Below are 16,481 nucleotides of genomic sequence, written 5' to 3' on the forward strand. Positions count from 1 at the left end.
AAGTGTTACGTGAAACATGAAGTTCATGCCTGCCTGCAATCCCTTTTCTAGTGTGGAAACTCTGAGTAGTCACACCATCTCCACAGACATCACTTTGATCAAAGGGTTCAAGAGCCACAGATCATAGTTCACAGATCCACCTGTACAGCATTTCCCTTCAGGCTTTGGACTGCTTCAATTTCAATATACATTAAAAGTTATCCAATTCATGTTGTTACACTTAGCATGCCAGCGAAGAGTATTTGCCCCGCTTTTCGGGGCAATAGGTGCCCCAAGAACAAATGGGGCATGAGTCTTCACTTTAAAAATTTAAGTTGATAAAGCACTTTGGAATACCTCCAATACTTAAGAAACATTCACTTTATCAAAATTTTTATACTGTATATACTTAGTGAAAGGAAAGCCTATAGTAGTAGTTTAAAGGATAGTGATGTTTTTCCATGTCTCTCTTTATACGTCCTATTCAAGTCAGTTATCTTGGGTTTTGGTAACAAATGGTACCTCGAAGAGGGCAATGGAAATCTTACTCCACAAGGCAAATATAACAGAAAAATTATAGGCAGCATCTCAGTTTTTATTTAAAAATATTCTGAGTACACAAGTACCTCCTTTTTTATGTAGGAAGACTCCAGGTTTTGTTTTTTGTTTATCTTGTAGCATTTTCAGGTAGGGAAGAATGAGGGGAAAACCAAGATTGTTCATGAAATCCCAAGTGAAACATTCAAGAACAGAGTGGTTGATGAATACACTACAATGTAAAGAACAAGTCTGAAGCTGCAGCTGGTCTATTCTGCTGCAATTTAAATTCCTTGCTAGCAGCCATTAAATCTAATCTGAAGTTTTCCAGGAGATTTCAGGAAAAAGTTAGTGTTTGAGGTTCATGGGCACACGACCATTAGCATGCTCAGTACCCTCATGACTGCTGTCTGAAGAATCAGTTGGTCCTGAATTAACTGGAGGGGGGGGAAAAATCCACTAGCCTAAAATAAAGACTACTGAAGCAGTCACAGCAAGGTGCCACACATCTGCACTCCTCTCATTCTATACCCAGCTGACCAGAGGAGAAGTGCAATCCAGTCCAGTTTTCAGTAGGATACCACAGAAAGATAGGAAGTTTCAACAAGACACTCTCAACTGGACCATGCTGAGGCACAGTATCACATACATAAAAAACAAATTATCCTACTGCCTACGCTGAAAAGTACTAAAGAATGAGTTGACCACAGGCACAAGATTTGAAGATTGCAGCTTAAGTTTTAGCTACTGCCTCTATAAAAGTAATTTTTAAAAAAAGAACTTCATAGTGGCAATTAATTATGGAATGATTGGCGTTTAAAAAAAGAAATTTATAAGAAAGATAAAATTATGAGAAAGCAGTTTTAACTGACAGCTGTAAACCTGATATTAAAATGTCAAGTGTGCTATGCATTCTATAAATACTTTGTTTAAAAGTCAGATATCCCCAAATGCCCATTTTAGGGCTGTAAAACATACAGTGAGATTCCTCATGTTAGTTCAAACTACATTTTTTCACCTCATTATTAATTAAAAAAACATATGCCTATTAAAATAGAAAAAAGTGCAAAACTTCAGAGACAACTTTATACCTTAATTTATATCCCAATCTTGCATTAAAATCGCCTGTCTGAGACATGTTCAGAGATTACGTGATCCACAGAAATATCCTTTACTGGAAGAGTGCCCATAAAGGCAAGTCACACATCGGTACACATTTTCTCTGCCTTCCAGATGCATTTTGCATTCTGTGGTTTCTCCTTTAATGCTATGTTATGTGTCCATGAATAACAGCCACCTGTGGTTTTCCATTGTTAAGGCTGAAAGTTTCCTTGATTATCAACATTTATAATATTCGCCGGATTTATTCCATTTTCTATTTGTTTCTGATGCGATGCTGCTGTGACAAACAAATGGGAAGATTCCATTGTAGAATGGTGACTGACATCTGCTTTCACTAGAACTTCATAGTACAGGAGATAAAAAACTGGAGTTACTATGCCAATAATCAACATAATCACTACGGCTGTCCACCACCCTATACCCCAATCTGCTCCATAGTAAGGATCCTTGCATTTTTTAGTTTTACCATCAGTTTCAAAACAGATCTGTTGGGCTGCTAAGGCAGAAACAACTTCATTAAGATTCTCTCTCTTTGTATCATTACACTTCACTATTTCTTCTATATCTCGATCCACTTCTTTTAAGAAGTTGCCAACAGTCTCGGTAGCAGAGAATTTATCAGGTGACATTTCCTGCACTTCTGGGGAACAGTGAGCAGGCCGAAGGACTGGTCTTCCTTTTGGAGAGACATGTGTTTCAGTTAATACACTGAACTTTTTCACTGGGATTCTGATAGACCTCAGGGCAAAAAAATCTTGATCATTGATAAGATTGTTAACTCTCTTGATATCTGCAACCTAAAAATAAAAACAACAGTGTAAGTATCAAAGCCCCATTGAACCAGAACTCTTAAATTTTAAGAGTACTACATCCTTGAGAAATAGAATTCTTCCCTAATGAAACAATGACAGGGCCTTTGTTTTGTTTTGCTTTTTTGTTTTGCTTTGCTTTTTAAACCCATACCCATTCAAACAGTATGAAGTGAGAAGAGGTCAAAGACCAAATCCGAACAATGTTTAAGCAGGAAGGTCATTACCAGGTAACAAACCTCCTCACTTCAGATAAGAGGACTGAAGTCACTTCCCGCGTATATATTCACTTAATGTAACATTCATCTATCAGTGGCAGCTATCTCTGTGAAATAAATTGGGACTCAATGTCACCTCAGTGTTTTCAAATTAAGTAAACTGCAGCAAGTTCCTAATAAAATTGAAAACTTCTGAGTGAGAAGTATTAAGAATTATAAGCTTCCAAATCATTTAGTCACAGATGTGGTTTGGATACTCCTTCTGCCTCTGGGGGCTAAGGCAGAAGCCAACCATAACTTATAACCTCCCTCATCAAGTCAGCTCTCCCCTTTCCCTATTCTTGCCCAAAATGAATCTCATTTTGCTCTCAGTAAGTTTAGATTTTAAGGCTAACATGAAATAGTCTGCAAGGATTTAAGTGCCCTTGGAGAATTAGCAGCTTCATTTGGAGACAGTAACTCCCTCAATGTGGGAGGCAGAGCCACAAACTTCACCATAAGGAAGTACTTTTAAAAATCAGTTTTCCAACACCTGGTAAGCACACAGGACTTGTGCCCATTTTAAGATGTGCAGTAACTGAGTTCAGATCCTTCCTGTCCTCACTGGGAGGACATTACCTCAGGAGAAGTCACAGAGAGAAAACAAGAGACTCTTGTTCCTCTGACTGCTCTGCTTACAACACAGATGCGGCCAGAAAAAGTTGGGGCGATCAGTGCCTACTGCCTGCACTAACCTTGTAACATGAAAAAGCACTTCTGTTCCTCTGACAGTGTATTTGTTGCATGTACTGTGTTGAATAAATCAGATGAGCATAAAAGACTGCGAAATGCAGCTTTCACTCCCGTGATTAGCAAGTTATGCTTTCTGCCTAAAGCCCCGGACTGCTCTTCTGCATTCTCCATGAATTTCCAAGAAAGAGCACAACTCAGTGATCTTTTATTTCTTATCTGAGGCCTGATCTAGTAAGCCTGCTCCAAGTAACTAATTGCTGTGGGTTCTGAAGCCAAGAATTGCTTAATGAGGCTAAGGTCTGTCATGATTATGAAACAGTCATGTCAAACTTTGGTACCTAAGCTCACAACAGGAGGCTCCCAATTCTGTTTCTGCCTGAAGAATTAGATGACAGCAAATTCTGTAAACATGGTTTTTGAATTTGACCCCTTGAAGACCGCACAGTTATTAGTCCATCCACCAACGCGCATGGCTGATTTTGTTTTGGAACTTGGTACACGCAAAGGCTAACACCAACAGAGACAGAAGCCTCTGCCCTAATTAGTACTGGCCAGCCAAGAGTACAGGGTAGGAAGGACACTGACCAGACTAATTAAGAACTCTCAGCTAAGAGAAGGAGCCGGGTCTGAGCACCAGAAGGGAACACTTGGGGCACGTGGGCAGAGCTGCCAAATGCACACGTTCATGCTGATAAACATTGAGGCAACTTCCCAGAATTTAAAAGAAAACTATGATGAGATTTTTTTCCCCTTCCTTAATGGAATTACAGCTGCACACAAATCTGAAGGTGGTTCGGCAATACCCTCCTCATCACTGACGGGGAGGATGGCCTAAGTGGGAGTGCCCACGTGTGACTGTGCACGAGTATAAGTTTTACTGTAACGTGTACACTTTGAGACGCAGTGCCGCAAGCAAAATCACACATCGGTTTCTTACGCTTACATTAGCTTTAAGCGAGAATGCCTACGGAATTGCAACTCCAGCACACTCTGCGCTGTTACACTAACGCTCCGCCGTCATTTTTCACTTCTGCAGAGCGCGGCGTTTCCCACTCGTTGCCCACAGGGCCGCCGACAGCCGCGTCAACCCACCGGGCCAAGGGACCGGCACGGCCCCGGGACGCGCTTCATCCCGGCCCCGCGGCGCGGCCGGCCCTCCGCGGTGTCACCGCCCGGGAGCAGGAAGAAGCGGTAAGCGCCTGGGGACTTACCGAGCAGCAATATTGAAGGGCGATTGCGTTCAGCGTGTCCCCTTCCTGGATATCCTTCGTTAGCAGGACAATATCATCCAGCCTGTCCCTTGACGCGCTCCTCCGGACCTTCTCCCTGCCCCGCGGCCGCAGCTCCGACAACTCGCCGCCCTCCTCCTCCGGCCCCTCGCTCTCCGCGCCCCCGAAGGGGTACAGGTGACCGCTGACGGGCGGTTGCGCTACGGCCGGTGGCTGCAGGCCGCAGCCGGCGCCTCTGCCGGCCATTCTCCTCGGGTGGTTCTGTGGAACAGACCAGAGGCGTGGCGCTCTCCGCGGGGGATCCCCACACCGCCCGCCCGTCCCCGCTCCCTTCCGGCGAGGCGACAGCCGGCCCCGACGCCGAGGGGTGGGAGCGTGAGGGGGTTGGAGCGCCCGGCCCGGCCCGGCCCCGCCGCCCCGCTCCTCCCCGGCAGCGGCCCTACCTGCCGCCGCTCCTCATGGCGACCGCAATGGCGGCGGCGGCCGCTCCGCCACGTCCCCAGGGCAGCCCCGCCCCTAGCGCCGGCCGCGCGCCCGCCCTTAAAGGGCCCGCGCGCTCCTCTTCGCCTAGGTGCCGCCACTGAGGGGCGGGAGACGGGCCGCGGCCGCTAGCGGGGCTGCCGGTGTCGAGCCCCGTCCTTGAGGGGCCTCGCCAGGCTCCCTCGGCTGCTGCGGAGTGGGGGGGTGTTCCCCGGCATGGGGAGGTGTGCTGTACCGCCATGACCCCGCGCCCGGTTGAGGGCACTCTGCGGCTGAGCTGCTCGGGCCGGGGCTGCCGGGCGGTGGAGCTTTCTTCACCGCCCCGCGCCGCCCGTGTCCGGCTGCGAAGGGCAGAGGAGCACGGAACGACTGAAAGGAGCGCTTCGGCGCTGCTCCCCGCCGCCCTCGGCCCCGCCGGGGGGCTGTGAGGGGTCCCCCCGCCCTCAGCGGCGTGCCGCCGGGCTGCCCCAGCCTGCCGCCCCCCGCACAGGGCGAGAGAGCGGGAGAGGCCCGAGGGCGAGCGGGGAGCGGGCGGGCCTGCGGAGTGCCGCCGTTCAGCTTCGCTTTTTAACCCAGCTTTCTTACTGACCCTGTTTCTGGAGAAATGAAGGCTGCTCAGGTACGAAGTTGTCATGTATTTGGGCCGGTAAGATAATTCTTCTAAGAGCCCTTTCTGCCTGTAGCAGTTTGCAGCTGCTCTCCAAAACCTGCGTGCCTTTTAGTCCTGTTACTGCGTTGCTGCTCACTCAGAAGCTGCCCGGTAGCTTCTTTTCATGCCTTCATGCCTCTTCCCCCTCGTCAGCATTGGTACTGCAGAGATATAGGTGTTCAACCCCTCCTGATGTATTTTTTCACGAGAGAGAAACCATAAGTTACGCCCTGTAGATATTTCAGCTTTCCTTCCCCAGTAGAGTCACTTTCACTGTGAAAGAACTGCCACCAGCTGCTGCAGTTGCTGAGACAATAGGCGGTAACAGGAAGAGCCCAGCTGGGAGGTTTAACCTAGCATGGGTTTCTTCTGACACGGCCTTCGAAGGAAGTTCTTGGTTACAGCAGGAGCAAGTACAGTGTTTCTTGCAAAAGCTGACAGCTCTAAGATTTGGCTGAGTACGTTGGAACAAATGGTTGCATTGTTGCTGAAGACAAATGCAGTTACGAGGCTGATTCCTCAACTGATAAATCTTAAGAAAGTAATTTTAAATAAGGGCTTTTTTTGCCTTTGTTTTTGGGCTTTGTTATATGATGTTTTCAGGCTTTCCTGAACAACCGAAGAGGTTACAAACGTGGTTGGTATTAGCAGAGGCAGAATTCCTTATGATGTTAGTTATGAAAACCAAATTACTTGAGTCCAAAGACATAAGAACTAATGATTGTGTAACTCTGTTATAAAGTGTCACACTTCACACCCACAGAAGCTGAAGAAGATTGAAGCCACATTTCCAGGCATTGTAAAATAAGTTATCAAGGTGCCATGAGTTCTTGTGTCCCGGCTGATTTTAAAGAATAAATGCATTTATTTCAGTATTACCTTAAAATAATGCTCTGTTGTGGATGAGGGGTGGGGTGGGTAAAATTAAAGCATTCCTAAGGCTGTCTAGGTACCCCATAGCCAAATAGCATCAACAAGGAAAGCCATTAAGTTTCAGCACAGGTGTTCTGTCAGGACCATAGAAGTTCTATATTGAAAGAGAAAGTATGCATGAAAGAATATAAATATTCTCAGGTGCAGAAATCAACAGTAAGCATAAAATATGAGCTGGCCAGATTGTGCAGGTCTGATTGCTGCCCTTCATGGAGAAGCATGGAACAGTACTAGCGTGTAAACAGGGTTTCCTTCCACCAGGAGGTTGGGCGCAGTCAGTAGAAGCTAATTTTCAGGCTTTCTTATTCTACGTTGGTTAAAATATTGCTGTAGTTGTCAAGTGTAATTAAAATTCCTTCAAAGCAAAGTTTCTTACAAGTCAGGAGACTATTTCTAAACTATTTAGGAGCCTGACTGGGGATATTTTCTGTTCTTCACAGTATTTCATAACATATTCCCAATCAAAGCCTGCTCAGAAATAAGCCTTCTGTTTTTATCATGGGTCAGATGCACAGCTTGTGCTAATTAACATATCTGCACTTAGATACAGCCTTACACTGAAGCAGCTATACAACAAAGACTAGCTTGGATTGTCAGATTACATGACAAGTGTGTGAACATACTTGTGGGGGTCCCAGAATGATTTTATGTGTTTCTGGGGATGGCATAATGCAAGTAGATTGAATCTTCCACCAACTGGGTTTCCAGGAAGAGCTATATTGAAGGTGACAAAATTGAATTGATTTCCCATAAAACCTAAGTTTTTCTCGTGGGATCTCAAGTTGACGAAAAGTAATTATAATTTCGTGAATGAGAATTCCATCTGTTAAGAGGTGTCGTGCCACATCTGGCAAAGAATATCTGCAGCACCAACCAGTTTTGCTTTGGTTTTTAAAGGAAGCTTTCAGTAAAAGAAGTGAAGCAACTGTAGTTGTCTGTAGCTGGGAAACTGATGACTCAGACCCTATTCATGCTGTTGAAAGACTGTTTTATGAGACTCATCAGAGCTGTGGGTGGACCTGGAGAGGAGTTTGAAGGCAGACTTCATATGCAGTGATGCCTACAGTGCTGTCTGAGGATTTTCCCATCATACACCACTAATGGCATATCCTTTTGGAGGTTTTCTTTAATCTTTGGGTGGTGAGGCTGCAGAAAAGGTCAGGGCAGGGAATTTCACCATTTCTTTTATCTAAGGAGGTGTACCATCAGGTCAAAAAAGAACTGCTGAAGCAGCACTCTGCCTTAGAGGGGGAAAGAAAGTATTGGAGTTTGCTTTGACCCTCTGTGTAACCATTTGTAACTAGTGACATTTTCCCATCAATAACAAAAGGGTATATTCCAAACTTGATGAACAAGACTGTAGCTGCATAGCTCCCATGAATGCTAATAGGAATACAGCCTTTCTCCGTCCCCGTGTAAGTTACTTTGCATATCCTAATAGTGCATTCTCAATGAGCAACAGGGTCAGTGTTAATCACTCCATGGCATTCCAAGAGCAACTGCAAGGATCTCTACCACAGTCCCCTTGGTCATGTTATATCTAGTGTGGCTTGATCAGAGCTAGGAATGTAAGTATACACATAGGAATATTAAAAAAAAATCTTAAGGAATTAATAAAAAGGAACTGTGAAGAAGATGTTGGAGGGCTGATATAACTTATTAGTCATCTTTATTTAAAAAAAAAAACAAAACATATTCTTTCTGTCTGGAAATTACATACATGTCGTGTACCACCATTGTTTTTGTAGTCTTTAGGTCATTCTGTGATTCAGGACCATAGGGCTAGATTTACACTTAGATAGCTTGTGCCAAATATCTATGTGTGTTTTAGGTACTTGAATGACGTGATAAGCTATGACTCATTAAAAGATTCACACAGAAATAGATATACAGCCTTTGTTTGTCCTCTGCTTCCCTGCTTGGTACTTGGGAATGGAACTAAAATTGTAGGAAATAGTAATGTTGAGGTAGAACTGCAGCTCTAATGGAGTCTGAGTGAAGTGTGAAGTTATTAAGCAATGTCTGACTGCAAAATGTGTAAGGTGCAGTAAGAGGAGCTATTTAAGAAGTATAAAAGTATGCAGGAAGCAATTAATGCTAATCTGGAGACACTTGCCGAGTAGTCTGTTCTCCAGTGGAAATATTTGCATGTATATATTTAAGTATGAGTAATATAATCCTAAAAATTAGCAGAAACCCTTTTTAATTAGCAAGGTTCCAACAGTTTCACTCTAAAATGAGTTAATAACAACCACAAAATTTAATTATTTAATTTAGTACTGTTAAGGTTTTAATAAGAATAAGCTAAAATTTACCTTTGGATTGAGACTGTTATTTCCCGATTTAATATTTCATGTATTTGCTGCTTCCCTTTGGTTACTTGATATGAATTGGTTACTTCTTAATTAATTTTATTTAAATTTAATATGTATTCATAATAGAAATATGCTGTGTGCCTTCCATAACACAGCCAGTAGGGTGCATTGGTTGTTTGATCTTTAGTTTTCAAAAATCTTTCAAGAACTGCATAGTTGCTTCTGATTTACGTTTTTGCTCAGCTCAGGTATCCTCTGGATAAGGAAATCTACCAGTGAAATCATTCAGTTTTGGTAAAGACAGTGTGCAAAAATGGATTATAGAGTCTTGAAAATTTATTTAAAATTATTTTCAGACAGATTTTGCAATAAGATTCTGAATTCATACTTGTATAGCTGCATTGATGAATAAGAGTTTCTGCAGTGTGATAACTAGGTTTCGGTTTTTTGGTTTTTTATAGATTGTCATAGAGTCCTTCCAATTTTAGCTGGATAAATCTGTAATTAAGTCCAGGAATAGCTGTTACTTTTTATATGCTTTCTCTGACTAAATTAAGGAACCCTTTCAGTGCTCAGCTTTTTTCTCTGAGGGAATTTTTGCACTGTAGTCAAGTTAGTCAAGTCTTTCCTTCTCTTCTCTTCTCTTTTTTTTTTTTTTTTTTTTGTAATGAATTAAACATTCAGAGCTTGTTAACTTTTGCTCTCTGCTTTTTCTAGCTCTTGGGTTTTGGGAATTTGATTTGTTTGCATCCTCTGTGGGTTTCAGCATTGTTGTTAAAATGTGGACACCAGAACTTTATGCAGTTTCAAATATCCACCCCGTTAGTACTACATACAAAGGTAAACAATTCCCCAACCCCAGCTACTTGTCACTACTGAACTGTTGATGTATCTGAAGATCACAGTTAACTGTTTTTTTCCCCACTCACAGCATCACATTGGACGTTTACGGTGAGCTGCTGCTGTGCTAGAGCTTCTTCAGATGAAAATGATCCAGAAGATGATCTGTAAGGTATAACCTATATTTTAGCTTTGAAAGTATTCAGCGGTGTTAACATGACTTGTTTTAATGGAACTAGCTTACCAAGTGACCCATGTCACTGTAATACTGTCATTTCCTGTCTGTTAAAATTGACATCACAAACATCCAGTTGTGATTTTTTTATATTTACAGGGAGTGTTGAGGAGCCGCAGGTCTATTTGTAACCCTTGCTAAACTACATAATGGAAGTATTTTCATTTGTTTGTAATAAAATTTGTATTTTGTTCATAATCTCTTACTGGAGAATGCTTTTTGAGCTCTGCCAGCTAGTTTTTAATCCATTTTACGCCATTGCACTCCCTACTAGCATTGCACTCTGCCTTTACCATATTTTAAGGTGATTAAAAAGTAAGTCCTCCACTATTCAGTTCTGTTATACCAGCACAATTACTGTCATTCAGATCCATAATCTTTCAGAATTAAACCAAATTGCATTATTTGTATAAGATCACACACTTTTTCCATTCATTTCCTTTACCTCCTTATAAGTGAAATCCTACATCAGCCTTTACATTATTTTGGCTAGGTTTGCTGTCAGGCTTCATTTATAATCTGAACTTCATTTTGTATCTTTGCAATTGACTGTTATGGCCATTTAAAATATGGTTATTAAACTTGTCATTGTCTTGCCAACCCAGTGGTTTTCCCTTATGTCTTTAATCTTCTATAACTTATACAATGTAATTTAAAATGCGTGCTCTCTGGTTCCATTTTCCATAACCTGTCTACTGATTTAATTTTTATTTTGTTTCTGATTGAGTATTTACTATACTATTGGACCAAGATGCATCCTTGTTCAAATTTTTTTCTTGATTGTCAATGTAGTAAAGTTGTCTTCTTAATTTTGGAGATAAAAAGCTTAAGGATTTTGATAGTTTCCCCTCCCAGGAAGGAGCTGAATGTTATATGGTATTTTTTAGGGATTGGGATTTCAGCTGTGGCAGAAGCTTTCTTTGGCCTCCTTGGTACTGATAATTTGCCCTTACTGGTGGCACTGCTATGGAGGTGTGGCTGCATCTTTATTGATACAAACCTTTCCTTGGTTACAAACCCACTGGCACGCGAGGATGTATTCAGTATTGGTACATTGCTAGCTGTCAAACAGTCCTTTGATGTCATTCCACTGAGTGGGAAAGTGCCCTTATGCAGGCCCCGGTACCCCCGTGCAATCCCATCGACTGTGCAACCTCTTCTTCCACCCTTCTCCTGTTCTTCCCACTTGAAGCCTACAGGCAAGCGAGGGAGTTGTCCGGAACATCCTAGTAGTACTCTCATCCTTTGTTTTAAGCTCCTTGGGGGTGGAATAGTGGGGTATGATGAACAGCTGTTGTAAAAGGGACAGGCAATAGTAGAAGGGCATGGGAGCAGGAGCAAGGAGAGTATTTCATGGTAAAGGATCTGATTTGGAGTCTTGAAAAGCTTTAAATATATGAGCAGGTATGGCATTCACAGCCTGCTATATTGATAAATATTGGAGCTGCGTATTTAAGGTACCTTCAGTTTAAGGTGCCTATAATGTTATGCAAGTGTAAAACTGTTGAATTAATACTCTCTGCTCCTGATATTAGTAATAGTAATGGTACTGTAATTGTAAACATCTTGCTATGCTTGCTTTCAAATTTTCAGTATAAAGTTGATTTAAAAAATATGAAAAATTTTTCATAAACTACAGCTATGTGTAATCTGTAATAATTATCAGTAGAGAGCTCAAGAAATGGTGGTTTTCCTAAAAAAACATGCTGGTTTCAGTTTTGCCTTTATCTCTGTCATTTTTAGATAACTGTAGCATATTTTAACAAATGTGTAAGTACTTGTAAAATACATAAGCCTGTTCAACTTTTTAAGCATTTAAAATATTATTACAAATATCCAGTCTGTGACATAAATAAGACAGTTATCTAGTAGACATAGAAACTCTTTGACGGGAGCATTTTCATGAATTTTAAAACAGATTCCCTCCACCCTGGTTTTCTTACAACTTTTGTCTTTCTATTCGATTCAACTTCTATATGGGACAGCAGAATGTGTCAGAAACCTTTAAATTCTTTCACTGACTATCGGGCATGTTAATGCAAATACTTTAGGAGTAATCCCTCCATAGGGAGAGACAGTAACATAGCCCACACAACATCAGTAAAGTGTTTACAAGGTATTAATATGCCTACTGTGACAAGATGTATTTAATGGGAAGCAACAAGGAATTTGTTTTATTAGTTTTCCTCCACCCTCTAGTAATAAATCTTAAAAGCTTCAATATTGATTCAATGAAATGAATGGCTGAATCGTTCTGGAGAGGCTCTGACAAGTGGACAAATGCTTCCATGGTTACATTGTGCTATGCAGTATGGTTACTGAGCTTTGGTGGTTTCCTCCCTCTGCCATAGAAGTAAAATAACAAACCACAGGGAAGCACCACACATGGTGGGCATAAACTAGAAACAACTTTAAAAGATCAAGGTAGTTGATCTTACACAGATTTTAAATAATATGGGGTTTATTGATTTATACTGTATACCTTAAACATGCATTTCAGTACTTTCGTATATCATTTTCTCATGGAACATTTTTGTTTCTTGTCTGGACCACCTCTCGCTTTTGATTTGCAATGCCATAGATTAAAAGTCTGTGTGCAAATGTATTTTGTAATAGTGTTACATGAGTTATGTTTTTCTAGGAATATTTTTATATCAAGTGATGTTACTGTATCAGTGTGGGCCTCTGCAATACCTAGGTAATGAATAACAAATCATGTATAGAGCTTTTATGTGCAGTTGTTTTAGGGTGCTTTGCATTATAACAGAATTAAGTGGTTTGATTTTCCATTTCCTTGCATCTAATGCACTCAAATTTCAGGTGTCAGAGGGAGGAGGGAGATAATCAACATATAACTTCACAGATGTGACATTTAAAAAAATAGTAATACAAAGTAATGGCATGCAGTTATTTCATTAGCTTAAAAATGTTGCAGATCAAGCATTACATTAAGAAAAGGAAAACCTGAAGGCCTTAGATTTTGTTCAGGACAAAGTGTAAATGAAACTGAAAGCAGATGCGTCGAGAGTAGTTGCATCTTTTTCCCTTGCAGACCAACTCTGAAGAGAGCGCATGCTATCCTCTGTACTAGAAGCTGTTAGGTTGTTTGTTTTTTTCTTCGACGTGCTTGGCAGTCCCCAGGATCACTATCTCAGCATCAGGATGCTAAAATATTCTGGTGCCTCTGTAGATGCAATTTTACGTCAAGGATGAATGCCAGGATTCCCCACAGCCAGGAAAATAAATTCATAAACATAGACGATAGTTACTTCTGAGATAGAAATTCTGGCCTTACAGCTTTCCATTGGAAGCTTACATTTATTGTGGGTACTTAATTTCACATTTACTCAGGTAATATCCCTCTGATCTCAGGGAAAAGTAAGCAACAAATGAGTAAACACTTCAGTTTCACTTAAAGTATTTCAGAAAAGAGAAGAGTCAGCTCTTCAACAGAGAAACATAAGTTGTTTGTGTTTCCACGCAGTTTTTTTGTTCATTCAAAAGGAAGCAAACAAAATACCTATCTGTGAATTGGGAAAGCAAGTGAAGTTGTATGCAGCAGCTGGAACCCTTTTGCTTTTATCTTTATTAGTCTGAAATACTTTTTGAGGACTTAGAAATTAAGAGCAATCTAGATGCAAGAGAATATGGAGAATTTTTAATATTTTTACTATGTTTTACCTTTAGGACAATGCACTTTTTGTAAGCGTTCTTTTTGAATTTACAGTCTAGTGCTTGACATGCTCTGAAGTTGTGTGTTTTGGTGGAAGTTTTACGAGAGATCGTCTGATTTGCTGCATGCTATCTACATTGTCAGTGACATGCTGCAAAGGAAGAGCTGGACACGCTTGATTGGAAGAAACAAGACTGCAGCTTCGTTTAGCAGTGATAACTGCACAAGAGGAGCAGGCAGACAATTCTTGCCAAGTTCTCATCTTGCTGTTTCTTTGTGTGACCTACAAGCCAGTAAGCACCCACTGTGGTTTGAAAGAAGCCACTGAACATTGTAAGACCAAACCATCTCTTCAGACATGACATTCTTTTTGTGTCATTATAATGACACAAAATGACATAAATCATGTCATAATTGCACGCTGGAGCTTGATCAACCAAATCTGAGATGCACTAAGTTGAAACAAAGAAGTTATTTTCTCATTAATTTGTTCAGTTTTTTTACACTTCAACATACTTAAATTAACGTTTTCTAAAAGCAATCTCATTTTTTTCTGAAAGTCTTGTCAAATGTGTAGCTAAGTTCAGTAATAAAAAGGTTGTGATTATATAAATAGCATTTCTGCCATAATGGGTGTTAAAATATAGCAACCTCCCATGAGCAGATGCCAGGGAACATTGACTTTTTTCCTGATAATAGGAATACTACAATTTTTTTTTTTCATTAAAAGCTCCTTTTAAATACTAACATCAATATGCTTTATCAGTATACAGGTAAGGAGCTGTACCATAAAAAGGTTAACCTTTGCCAAGTTGATCACAAGAAGCACAAACAAATTAATGTTTGTCCCTGGAAAAGAGCACAATCTGCTTGGAAGTTCTCATTTTTCAGTTTCTTAAATCCTGGACATCTCTGAAAAATAGAGGATCAAAACCTGAATTTATCCAGATCCATCTGCACATCAACCAGTCTGGCATAAACTGCTGGGTCAGAAGCATAATACTCAAGTTTTGTCATTCAGTCTTCTCAGATTATTAGTACTGTTTGTATTTGCTTTGTGCTTTTCCTTGCATGTTTTTGTTTATTTATCAGGAAAGTACGCAGTAAAATCAAGATTTTAATATTAAAGCATTCCCAGCCCATGGAGAAGGATGTGGACCAGTTCAGGAAAGAGAGCAGTGCAAGTGCCTGCTACTACTGAAGAGGTGATACCTGACAGTGGTTGCACAGTTCTTTGAAGTGGGGTAGCTGAGCAGGAGTCTCCAGAGAGTGCAGCTAGATGTCAACAGGAAAGAGATCAAATCCCATCACTTCACGTTTTGAAAAACAGACAACACAAGCTTGATGATCAGCTGTTGTGGGATAGTGGTCAGAAGCCTGGTAGTACAAATTAGTCAGGCTCCAAGGTGAACACACCTCTATGCTATCAGTCTTGGTCAGTTCTGCCCTCTTTCAAAACATGACTTTTAGCATAGTTCTCTTGAGGACCGTGCTACCAAAGCCATGTCCAGTAGTTCTGGCTGCTGTTTCTTGCGACACTGCCAGTTAGATCTGCTCCCCAGTGTGAATCGCATTGAGAAGTAGTCAGAAGGAATACGGGGAATGCATCTGAGACATCAGCCAAGCAAACAGTTATCTGTATGGAATCGAGTATCAAACTACAGCTACCCAGGGAAGAATATAAGTGCTTGTGGTGGTCGATAATGTTCTTAAAAATGGTCTGTCTTGCAGAAATGCTCATTACCATGGACCATCATTCAAAGTAAATCCACTTAAAAAAAAAAAAAAAAAAAAAAACCAAAAACAAAAACCCAACAACCAAACCCAAGTGAATTTCTTGCAAGAAAATCATCTGTATGTTGTTGAATACTCTATGAATCATAGAGAGGAGGTAGATCAGATAGGTGTTCTACCCATGCACTAGAATGAATCAGGACAGTGTCTGATGGGTGTTATGTATTTTTGAAGTGTTGCGTCATATTGGAAGTTCATTAATAAACAAACAAGAAGTAAAGTTAACTTGTGTCTGCTGTATTTTAATTAAGGATTTGTCTATGAAAGAGCTATGCACATGCTTAACATTCCTAATTCTGAGTAGTTCAATCTGCTTTGGCTGAAGTACCAGAAAAGGTGATAGACCAATGTGAAAATCTGTGCAGGACCAAAATTTCAAAATTATCGGAATCTCCTTGTTTGCTACTTGTATCCAAATAAATGCTTAGCCCAGAATTTGGAAGCTTGGATGCCAGAGGTGAAAAGAAATCTGAATTTTAGTGGCGTTTATGGATAGTCAGAAAATTCGATTATCAACATTTATTTTTGCTTTCTAATATTGGTAGATTAAGATTGCAATACCTGTGATTGAAAACAAAACAGCCTCCATACAACACAAAAATCTTTCTTAATAGAAACAAAAATGTAAACAAGAAGAGAAAATGCTCCCTTCTGAAGGCCTCTGGATTTTTTTCTTCTTGCTCCTTTAAGTTGTGCTTTCCTTCTCAGGGATTTGTTTCTTCTTCTAACTCCCTCTTCTCTGGTCTTTCCTTTCAGATGATGCCAATAAAGGGAAAAGGCAAGATTTCAAAACAAACAAACAAACTGGAGTCCATTGATTCTATTGCTGCTGCTTTCAATATTGGTTTACTCGCAGCAGAGCCATTTTTAACTTACAGAGTTCTAATGAATTCAAAACAAAGGAAATCCAAACAAACAAAGAATTGAGGGGTGTAC

The 16,481-nt window shown here is 40.9% G+C and overlaps 1 protein-coding gene and 1 long non-coding RNA gene across 3 annotated transcripts; one reads left to right on the forward strand and one right to left on the reverse strand.

Annotated features, from left to right (window-relative positions):
- Window positions 1–553: 553 nt before the first annotated feature.
- LYSMD3 (LysM domain containing 3) lies at window positions 554–6,066 on the reverse strand. Of its 2 annotated transcripts, none has more exons than XM_054808776.1 (3): window positions 5,696–6,066; window positions 4,609–4,887; window positions 554–2,435 (listed from the first exon to the last, which is right to left on the reverse strand). In XM_054808776.1, the coding sequence occupies exons 1-3, from the start codon at window positions 5,738–5,740 to the stop codon at window positions 1,830–1,832; spliced, it is 930 nt and encodes a 309-aa protein (XP_054664751.1). In that variant the 5' UTR covers window positions 5,741–6,066; the 3' UTR covers window positions 554–1,829. The 2 variants fall into 2 exon arrangements, with proteins under 2 accessions (XP_054664751.1, XP_054664752.1); XM_054808777.1 differs by lacking the exon at window positions 5,696–6,066 and adding an exon at window positions 5,070–5,189.
- Window positions 5,197–15,754, forward strand: LOC129199056 (uncharacterized). The gene is made up of 4 exons (XR_008574575.1): window positions 5,197–5,725; window positions 9,721–9,843; window positions 9,935–10,015; window positions 13,806–15,754. It is a non-coding gene; the product is annotated as an uncharacterized LOC129199056 (long non-coding RNA).
- The last annotated feature ends 727 nt before the right edge of the window (window positions 15,755–16,481 follow it).

Source organism: Grus americana, chromosome Z (assembly GCF_028858705.1).
Source record: "Grus americana isolate bGruAme1 chromosome Z, bGruAme1.mat, whole genome shotgun sequence".
Taxonomy (NCBI): Eukaryota; Metazoa; Chordata; class Aves; order Gruiformes; family Gruidae; genus Grus; species Grus americana.

What these genes read in the sequence shown, in the direction of transcription:
- LYSMD3 (XM_054808776.1), bottom strand. Translation starts at nt 5,740, where the DNA reads ATGACAACTTCGTACCTGAGCAGCCTTCATTTCTCCAGAAACAGG. An exon ending in TTCATTTCTCCAGAAACAGG is followed by an intron (nt 4,888 to 5,695) that starts GTCAGTAAGAAA and finishes TCTGTTCCACAG; the next exon opens with AACCACCCGAGGAGAATGGC. An exon ending in CCCTTCAATATTGCTGCTCG is followed by an intron (nt 2,436 to 4,608) that starts GTAAGTCCCCAG and finishes TTTTATTTTTAG; the next exon opens with GTTGCAGATATCAAGAGAGT.